Below are 10702 nucleotides of genomic sequence, written 5' to 3'. Positions count from 1 at the left end.
CCCATTAAATTTGTCATTTTGCTCTTGTACAACCTTCTTAAGTTCCTGTATTGCTTTGTTTGTGTGTTCCTTGGCTTGGTCTGAGTTTTGTCTGATCTCCTTCTTGATCTCTTGAAGTTCTCTGTACATTAATCTCTTGAATTCTACCTCTGGTAATTCCAAGACCTTCTCTTCCTTCGGGAGGTTTCCTGGTTCTTTGTTTTGGTTGCTTGCTGAAGCCATCGTGGTCTGCCGCTTTATGTGATTTGATATTGACTGTTGTCTCCAAGCCATCAATAAGTTATTATATTTATTTATTTTATGTTTGCTTACTGCATCCTAGCTTTTTGTTTTGTTTTGGTATACCCAGATAGGCTGGTTGTGTGAGCTACTTTGATTGTTGGCATCTTTGAAGCTCCCATGTCCTGTCACCAGGTGTTTAGAGCTGCTACTAGGTATGTGAGCCCAGGAGTCCTTTTACTTTTCTTGTGTGGATTCAGCTCAGGTGTCCAGGTCGTCGATCACCAAGCATGTGGTGCAGGCTCTCACCTACAGACCTAGATGGGCAGGGCTATGTAGGAGTAATTGGAGCAGGCACAAATATCTGGTTGCAGTTGTGGGTTATGTGCTGAGCAAAATAGGGGGCTGAGGGCTGCCCCTGAGTGCCTGGGTGGAAGGCATGTCCCTGTTCCCTATAGCATGTAGTTGAGTGGGTTTTGCAGCTGGAGTTTGGGCACCAAATGCTGTTGGCTGTAAGGACTGGGAGGCACCACTTATTCTTGGACCCCTGTCGCAGGTGGCTAGGTGGAGAGGGTGGAGCCACTAGTCCTCAGGCCTCTGATGTGGGTAGGTGAGGACCCTGCTTAATGGGCAGGGCAGTGTCAAATGTCACGAATCTGCCACTTCCCCTTAGCTATCGCAGTTGAAAATAGGCTTCAGGTATACACCCTGTTGTACTATGCTAATGAGGGCCTATGCTGTTGAAATGGGCCCACACAGGTCTAGGCAGGCGTGAAAGGCATTCAAAGTCTGTGACCCCTTATGCCTGTGCCTAGGCAAAGGGGCTCTGCCTGCCCTGAGGTCCCGGCTTAGGGGAGCTGGCAGATTATTTTATCTTGTTTGTTAATTTGTTTCCTCTCCAAAGCTGGGAGAAAGGCACAAGGTGTGAGACGGGTCCCACTTCTGGCCAGGGTGCATGGCAATCGCTGAAGTTGGACCAGGATCTGAGCAGAGCGGGGTGGGGGTAGGTGAATGGGAGAGAGGTACTTCCCAGTGGGGAAGGGTTTTTTCCATCCCGTGAGGTAGGTTAGATGCTTACACATAACTTTCACAGATTGAGTGCCGCTTCCCCTTCATTTCTGAGGCTTGTGCAGAGTCTGCTGCTCCATTTCTCCTGGTGTGGAAAATGCGTCCTGAGTGCTACTGTTTGCCTCAGCCCATGCACACCAGCAGATCCAGCCTGCAGGGTGCCAGCCAGGTCAGGTCTGGCAAATCCTTGCTGCTTCTGAACTGTCTCTACCTCCCCCTGCCACTCAGTCTGACTCCTCAACTTTGTCTTTGATGTTCAGGGCTCCCAGATTGTCATATATAATCAATTCACTTGTTTTCTCGGGTCTGTGTTGTAAGAGGGGCCACAGGAAGCGTCTGACTACTCCACCACCTTGGCCCCGCCTCAGCAGTGAGCAATTTGAAAATGGAGAAGACATATCCTCCTCACAATAAATAAAATCTCTTCAACACTACAGAATAATCTTAACAACATATGGATAAAACTATTAAACTTGTCTAAGATCTGAATAAAGACATAAGTGAGCTCCTAAAAAGAGCACTCACTATTTTGAATAGACTGTGGTTGTTAGCTGCTTCCTGGTCGTCGCATGCACAACAGAACAGATGCTGCCTGGTCCTGAGCTATCTCCATGATCTGCTGTAGAATGGACCATTGTGATCCATAGAGTTTTCCTTGGCTGATCTTTCTAGATTTTAAATAGGTTAATTCTTACCAAATTAATTTATAAATTCAATACCATCTTCCTTAGTTATCTAGTGTTGCTGTAACAGAAATACCACAAGTGGATGGCTTTAACAAACAGAAATTTGTTTTCTCACAGTTTAACCCATTGCTGTTGAGTCGACTCCAACTCATAGCGACCCTATAGGACAGAGCAGAAGTGTCCCGTACGGTTTCCAAGGCTGTAAACTTTACGGACGCTGACTGTCACATCTTTCTCCCGTAGAGCAGATGGTGGGTTCAAACCATCCACCTATCAGTTAGCAGCTGAGCGCTTAAACCACTGCACCACCAGGACTCCGTCTCACAGTATAGGAGGCTAGAAGTCCGAATCCAGGGTGCTGGCTCTAGGGGAAGATCTTTTTCTCTCTGTTAGCTCTGGAGGAAAGTCCTTGTCTCTTCTGAGCTTCTGCTTCTGAGCAATCTTTATGTGGGTTGGCATCACTCTTCCCCCATCTCAGCTTGCTAGCTTGGGTTTAATCTCTTTTATTTCTCAAAAGAGATTGACTCAGATACACCCTACATGAATCCTGTCTCATTAACAACGACAACCCATTCCCAAATGGGATTATAACCACAGGCATAGAGGTTAAGATTTACAACATATATTTTGGGGGGACACAGTTCAATCCATAACATGATCCCAATAAAAATCTCAAATACATTAAAAAAAAATTTTATTGTGGTAAAAATATATATATAACTTTAAGAAAGACCTTATTTCCAAACAAGGTCACATTCATAGGTACCAGGATGGAGACTTCTACATATGTTTTTCGGGTGCACAATTCAATCCATAACAGTACCGTATACTGGTGGACAGCTCAGATTTATGAGCCAAACTGCCTGGGTTCAAATCCCAGCTATGCTCCTTACTACCTGTATAATCTTAGGCAAATGACCTAACGTTTATATGCCTCGGTTTCCATTCTAGAGCATAGAATATTAATAGTTTTATGTCATTGGACTGTTATGAGCTTATATGAATTAGTGTATGTGAATGCACTTAAGACTTGGCGGTTGCTACTATTATTTTTTTCAATTTTTAAAAAATTACCGGTAAGCATTTGGGTTGTTTCCACTTCTTGGCTAGTATAAATCATGCTGCTATGAACATTCATATACAAGTTTTTGCATGGACATATGTTTTTAGTTCTCTTGGGTATATTCCTAAAAGCAGAATTGCTGGGTCACATGGCCATTCTACGTTTAACCACTTTAGAAACTGCCAGATTGTTCTCCAGAGACATGTTGCCTTTTCTGAGAGACCTTCCCTGACCACCCTATCTAAAATAACTGCCCCAAATCACTCACTATGTCCATACCTCCACTTTATTTTTCTTTACTCCCTGGTGTTACAATATATATTTGTTTGTCACTCCATGGCATTATATTGTTGTCAGTTGCTGCTGAGTCGATTCTGACTCATGGCAACCCCACATGTGCAGAGTAGAACTGTTTGTCCCTTGCTGAATCCTCTGTCTAGAAAATGACCTAGCATATAGTAGCTCATCACCCCATGAGCAGGTCTCCCAGAAGCCACAGGAAAAACGGTGCCCCCGAGAAATCCACAGATGTTGAGTTCCAAGAGGAAGCAGTTGGAGTGAATAAACCACATCACTGTGACTTTGCATGAGCATTTTCTGTGGAAGCTGCTGGGCCAGAAGCCAGATGGTTGCATTCAGGTCTCAGTGAAAGCTGAGGTTTTGGAGGTGAGGAACACTCCTAAGAACACTAGTGTTGAGGAGCAGTCTCTCCCCCACATTGGGGGGTGGGTCCTCTTCACACTTGGATGTTCCCGGATACACTCACTGCCTTCCTGGCATGCCTGGGGCAAGTGGCGCCCTCACCACACCCCAGCTCCCAGCATGTTGTGTTTGCATGAGGCCCAAGGGGATTCCTGTCATATTTACGGCTGTTTCAGTTCTCTATTGCTATAAAACCAAGCCCCGACAACTTGGAGACTTAAAACATCGTCGATGTTTTATTGGTCACAATTCTGTGGCTTGACTGGGTGGTTCTTTTCACGGTCTCTCCTCCACTCACTCAGGGGGTTAGCATGCCAGTGGCGGTTGGAATGGCTACAAGAGTGAAGACAGCGGCACTCTGATGTCTGGAGATCTGTTGTTGATGGGTCAGCGAAACATCTCCTCCACTGGTCTCTCATCCTGATGGACGGTAGGCCAAGCTCTCTTACACTGCAGTCGACAGCATTCCAAGATGGCGAAGGGGGAAGCTGCAAGGTGCGCAAGAGGCAAGGCTTCACTTCCGCCGGCTTCTGATTGGTCAAAGCATGTACCTGGATAAACCATTTTCAAAGGGAGGGGTCATAGACTCTGCCTCCCGATGATCGGGGTGACATATTCACATTGCAAAGAATTCTGTGTATACGATTGGGAGGAATTTGTGGCCATGATTTTTCCATTTCCCACAATAGTTAAGAGAAGAGTCACTGTAACGGGGGAAGGTGGCCTGAAATCTGAGCACCAACCCTTCTTAGCTGGGCTGCCTTGGGCAAGTACCTTTCCTCTCTGAGTTTTTGGTTTCTCTCCATAAAGTATAAGCAGTCCGTTTTATTATCGCCTTGATAGTTCTTCCTTAGTTACCACCGAGAAAAACGGGCTACAGATTGATAATCCTTAAATTGGGACTGGTTTTAGTAGTCTTCCTCCCACAACATAGCCAATACCATTTGCTAGGGGTTCCTGTATATCGTAGATGGCAACAGCAGGAAGAAAATTATAGCAGCAATAACAGCCACCTCTCATCCAGCCCTGCCAGACTGAGTGCGTTACTCTGCTGAACCTTGAGACAACTAAGAAAGTCCTTGACTCAGCTTGGGGCCCCCAGAAGGATAGCCTAAGACAAGGATTTGGCATGACTACTTTATCTGCCAGACCCAGATTTGAATCCCGGCCCCAAAGCACCTCATGCACAGCCACCACCCGTCTATCAGTGGCAAGCTTGCGTGCGTCTATGATGCTGAACTGGTGTCAGCAGAACTTCCAACTAAGACAGACTAGGAAGAAAGGCCTGGCAATCTGCTTCTGAAAATCAGCCAAGAAAAATCATATGGATCACAACAGTCCGGTCTGCAAGCGATCATGAGGATGGCACAGGACTAGGCAGCATTCTGTTCTGTTATGTATAGCATTGTCACGAGTCAGGGGCTGACTCCAAGGCGACTCCATGCCAACTAACAACAAAAACAGTCCATCTGGGAGGCAATTTCTGGAAAAGCTGGGAAAGGAAGCGGAAAATGGGACAATCAAGAGAAACTCCTAATCCAGGGGGCGCTCATGAGCAGACACTGCTGTGGGCCCCCGGGGTCTGAATCCCACTGGGGACTTCTGGAAGATGGTGTAGAGCCCCTGCCTCAGAGTTCTTCTCACCGAGGATATTGACTCTCCTGGGCTACCAGCTTGCCCTCCACTTGGGCCAGAAAGAAGCTGCAATAAGCAACCTTCACTATGAGAGAATGCCAGGAGAATGTGGACAGGACAAGACAGCACTTCCCACAGCCCTCTATTACTCCCATTTTATAGATGAGTAACCCAAGGTTTACAGGAACACAGCTAAGAGTCAACGCCAGGCTCTTCTCTCTCTAGACCCTTGTTCTTTACCGCTGTACTGTTGTTTTTTGGACTCCTGGTTGCCTCTAGATTCACAACATTTCAAGCTAAAATGCAAAACAAAACAAAACAAAAATCAACTTCAGTTCATACCTTGCACCTTATAGAAACATTAACTCAAACTGTGTCAAAAACCTAAATGTAAACCCTAGCACTATAAAACTTCTACAAAAAAATATCAGAGCAAAGTTTGGGTTAGGCAATGATGTCTGAGATATAAACCAAAAGCAGAACACTTAAAGGAAAGATGAAGAAGTTGGACCTTGTCAAAATGAACAATTTTTGTTCTTTGGAAGAAATTGTTAAGAGAATGAAAAGAAAACCCACAGACTGGGAGATGGAGCAGGAAAGGAGAGAGAAGAGAGAGGGAAGTGAGAGAAAGAAGGAGAGAGATGAGAGCAAGCCTCAGACCCCTGCCTGGCATCCATCAATGCCCACTGCCAGTCCCTCACTCTGCCAGCTGCTCTCCATGGTCTCAAACTCACTGCAGCTTGAAACAATGGCTATGTGCTTTGAGTTCAGGCAGGCCATAAGAAAAATCTGCTTTTACTAAAATTGCACCTGGTCACAAAACCATCTACCCTCAGCCCAATGAAACTTGCTACTGTATTTACGGAAAGTTCAATGAGGACTTTGTTATGCATGTGGTGTCGGAGAGGTTCCTCAGAAGAATTCCTTGGCATCTCCAGGAGTCTGATTCAAGTAACTGACCACACTTCCCTGCTGCAAGGAGGCGGGGAGCCCTATTTATCAAGAATCTGGAACTCAGGATCGAAGTTTGTTTATAATCCTGACTCTTAGCTTCACGTGATCTTCGTCACCCTCATTTTGCCATTATTCTCCTTTTTTCTCCTCTTGCCTTTTCATTTTATTTGATCATGTATGACCAGCCAATGCACCTCATGAACCTGTTGAGTTACATCCAAAAGTCAGCCAGGGAAAACTATGGATCACAACAATTCAATCTGCAACTGACCATGGGGATGGTGCAGGACTGGACAGGGTTGCGTTCTACTGTTCATGGGGTCTCCATGAGTCGGGGGCCAGCTCCATGGCAGCTAGCAGCTCATTCCTTCCCGGAACAAGGTGGAAAAAACATGTATAAAAATAAAATTTTTAAATAAAATGAGGATCATGTTTATTATTTTTGAGGGTTGTTGTGAGGATTCAAGAAGATGGGGTGTGTTTAGGAGGGGCTGGAACACAGTAAGTACTTGATAAAAAAGACAAGTTTACCTTCTTAGCAATACACACTCTGGCCATGCTACCTGTTGATAATATTCTAGTCTGCATCCTGATGGTATTAGACAATAAAACTTATCTTCTATTGTCTTAGACACTTCAGAAAGCCTCAGGCTGAAATGTTGATGTACATTGAGTCCGCTCACTTCGGCAATGCGATTGATGGGAACATTGCTCTTACATAAGATCCTGATGAACCGGATGATATCCAGTGAAAACAGCACCGTGATTTTAAAGGGCCTGTCGTGGCCACCATCTAGGGCCTCTACAAAGCCCAGGTATTAATCATCAATGTGTTATCTCCAATCTCTGATCAAAAGAAAAGAATGATTTAGGAGGTAATATTGAAGCCATTATTCCCTGTCCTTGAGCATAAAGAATGTGACCCAGCTGGAGCTGGTCTCACACGGACTCATAAAGACACATCAACTGGGCACTGAGGTATAAAGACAATAGTTAGGATAATCTTTAAAAAATATCTTTTAGGGAAACATTCACATAAACAGTGCATAAAAGCCACTCTTGTCTTTTTCTTTTAATATTTAGTGAATAGTTGTAAACCAACAGGAGGTCGGTAGCCACAATGTAAGGCCTAGGTCCAGTATTTGCCCCTGAGAATATGCCAAACAATTCCCAGCTGACTATAGTTCTAAATGGACACTGGCTTCCTCCCCTGTAGTGTTGCATTAAAATCCTGTTTCCTTTGCTTAGCTTCCTCCCCCAAAGATTTGCATTAAAATCCTTCTTTTCTTAGAAGTTATATGTAAACTGCATTGCACCTGCATAGTATGATTAAGAATGTTGTTGATGTAACTTTTATGAACTCCCTACTTGTAAACCCCTTAAAAGTAACTTTTCCCCTTGCCCTCAGGAAGCAGTCTTGGCGGCAGCAGCTTTGACTGACTCCTTTTCCTTGCGCAATGAAATAAAGGTACCTTTCCTGCTCTCCCGCCTTGGTGTCCTTTATTGGCCAATTGGAGTCACATCGAGCAGAGCCTGGGGTTTCCACCTGATAACACTGGGCTTCGAGCCCCCAGAACTTCAGGATAATACATTTCTGTGATTTTAAGCTGCCCTGTTTGTGGCACTTTGTTACGGCAGTACTGGGAAAGGAATACAGAGCTGTATTAGTGCTCTCACCCTTGGCACTATCGACATTTGGGACAATTCTGCACTGCGGGGACTGTCCTGTGGACTGTAGGATGTTTAACACCATCCCTGGCCTCTATCTACTAAAAGCCAGTTATACCCTCCCCCCAGTTGTGACAACCAAACAACAAAAATGTCCCTAGACACTGTTAAATGTCCCCTGGAGGGCAATATTGTCCCTTGTTGACAACTCACTATGCTATACAATTTACTTTTATCTTTTTTGTGTTTATAAGGTTTTTTTAAAAATTTTTTTTATATATATATCACAACGTTTGTCAATTTAACCTTTTTCAGGTGTACAACTTAGTGATACCAATTACATTAGTCATGTTGTGCAAACGTCATCAATTTCCTTTGTCAAATTTTCCATCACCATAAGCAGAATCTCAATGCTTCCTAAACAATAGCACCCTCTTTCCCCCATTTACATTTTTATTGTGTTCATGGTTGAATGTCTGTCTCCTCCCACTCCCACTAGCATGTCAGCTCCAAGAAGAAAAGAATTGGCTACTTTTGTTCACTAATGTGCATAGATCTGTGCCTGGCACATAGTAGGTGTTGAATAAATATTTCGTGAACGAATGAATGAAGATTTAGTATAGTTTACATGCCTGGGATGGCGCGAGATTTGACATGCATAACCCTATTTCATTTTCACAACATCCCTGTGAGGGAGGCCCTGTCCCTGTCCCCTTTTTCACAGAGGAGAAAACTGAGGATTCTAGAAGCTACTCACATGCCTGAGTGTCCCCGCTCCATGCCCTGACCACTGGTGGAGCCCAAAAGTTCAGCTGACCACCACCTCAGCAAATATCTCTTTCCTCCCTTGGGGCCAAGAGGGACAGGATTAAGTGAGTCAGACCCTGCCTCTGGTGGGCACCTGCAGGGGGTGGGCTTGAGAAGGAAAGCTGAACTGGTCTGGGAGCCAAGCCCTAGGAGGCTTTCTCCAGAACCACTAGCGGCCAGAATTTGGCTGGGTGCCGCATGTCCCTGTTAGGGGGAAGCCCAGCCCAGTTCTGTAAGAGATGAGGACCAAGGTCCAAAGTGAAGCCCTCAGCCCCAGCCTGGGGGATATGGCCCCAGCTACCCAGCCAGACAGGCTATAATTGTACCAGCACCCCCCACCCCCAAATCCAGCCCAGCCCAGCAAGGGCCCAGCCCTGCAATTGGTCACGGGTCCCTGGTACCAGGAATTGAGACAGAGGAGATGGGAAGGAAGGAAGGGAGAATGGGTGGAGTGACATGGGGGTGGGGGCTACTTTATATCTATGCCCAAGGCTGGGTGCCCGCACATGCCCTGTGCACTGCCATGGACAACTCCGGGTACAGCAAGTGGATCGGTGGGCCTGAAGAGGTCCCCAGAGGTATGGAGGATGGGGCTGCCTCTCTGGCCTCTCTCTGGGTCCCTCTCTGCTCCAGTGGTCTGGGCCAAGAGGGAGTCCAGGTAGTGTGTGCAGGAGAGCCACCATAGGCCCTAGAGCCAGGTGGACCTGGGTTCAACTCCCAGCTATGCCTCTTTGGGGCTGAGTGACGGTGGGTATGTTACTGAACCTCACTGAACCTCAGTTCCCTGGAAGCAGCCAAGTGTCCAGGGCTCAGTCCAGGGGGATCCAGGAATCCAGGATGGTCCTAGTGCAGGGGGACCCAGGAGTCTACCTGTGTTCCCCTAGGTTACTGGGGACGCTGGGAGTGCTGGCGGCTGAGGTCCCTCTTGGTGGCACTGGCTCTAGTGGTCGCCGGAGTCCTGTGGGCCCTTGTTCTGAGCATCCTATTGTCCAAAGGTAAGTGACTGCAGGATGGGGGGAGGCTGTGTCTCACCCTGACACAGACCTTCCCTCCTCCCTAGCCCACCAGTAGGTCCCTGACCCCTGCCTGGGAATGAGTGTGAGTACCTGTGAGTTTGTGTAGATCCTCATGCTGTGTGCACACACGTGTGCATATGTGTTCAGTGTGTGCATGCATGTTCCCTGGTAGACATCTGTGTGCTCCTTTTTCTCCTCTGGCTGCATAAGTGCACTGTATACCTGCCTGCCCCCTCTGGGCGTGCCAAGACAGGGGTCCTCGCACCTCTGGGCATGGGGAGGGTTCCCGAGTCCCCAGACAGCGCCTGCAGCAGCCTCTCTCCGCAGCCTCCACGGAGCGCGAAGTGCTACTCGGCCACCAGGACCTGCTGAGGAGGAACGGTGCGTTCGGAACCGTGGAGCAAGCGTGGGTGGGGGACCCCACGGTCCTGGGGCTGGCCGCAGAGTGGTGAAGGTTGTCCTGTGAGTCCCCGCTGGTGACCCTAGCATGTGTGTGTGTGTGTGTGTGTGTGTGTTCCAGCCTCGAAGCAGGGGGTGGCGCTGGGCGTCCTGGAGAAGGAGGTCGCAGTCTGCAGGACCTGTTGTGAGAGGACTGTGGGGTCCAGGCTTTCGGTTTGAAGGGATGGGGCTTGTGGCCGGGCTGGAGGAGGCTGGGAGAAGTGGGGTTTTGGACTGGGCTTGTGGCAAGTGCAGGTGAGGCGGGCTCTTCTCAGGTGCCTCGCCCTCCGCCCCTTTCCCACCACCTTCCCAGGCTCTGAGGCGCAGGCGCAGCTGCGGACCACGCGGGACGAGCTTCAGGAGGCTCAGAAGAAGCTAATGGAGCAGGGGAGCGCCCTCAATGAGCTGCGCGAGCGCGGTGAGGGCGGGCGGTGACCAAGACTTCA

The 10702-nt window shown here is 47.5% G+C and overlaps 1 protein-coding gene across 1 annotated transcript in view; it reads left to right on the top strand.

Moving 5' to 3' along the window:
• Positions 1 to 9310: 9310 nt before the first annotated feature.
• CLEC4G (C-type lectin domain family 4 member G) overlaps positions 9311 to 10702 on the top strand; it is a 2777-nt gene continuing 1385 nt past the window's right edge. The window contains exons 1-5 of the mRNA XM_023733078.1: positions 9311 to 9380; positions 9687 to 9797; positions 10146 to 10199; positions 10339 to 10401; positions 10570 to 10687. Of these exons, the coding sequence (XP_023588846.1) occupies positions 9326 to 9380; positions 9687 to 9797; positions 10146 to 10199; positions 10339 to 10401; positions 10570 to 10687 (401 nt within the window). The 5' untranslated portion in view covers positions 9311 to 9325. The remainder of the gene's footprint in view (positions 9381 to 9686; positions 9798 to 10145; positions 10200 to 10338; positions 10402 to 10569; positions 10688 to 10702) is intronic.

The sequence above is a fragment of the Trichechus manatus genome, unplaced genomic scaffold, assembly GCF_000243295.1.
Source record: "Trichechus manatus latirostris isolate Lorelei unplaced genomic scaffold, TriManLat1.0 scaffold00057, whole genome shotgun sequence".
NCBI classification, from domain to species: Eukaryota; Metazoa; Chordata; class Mammalia; order Sirenia; family Trichechidae; genus Trichechus; species Trichechus manatus.
The sequence above is the reverse complement of the archived record's forward strand: the minus strand, read 5'-3'. Positions and strand labels throughout refer to the sequence as shown.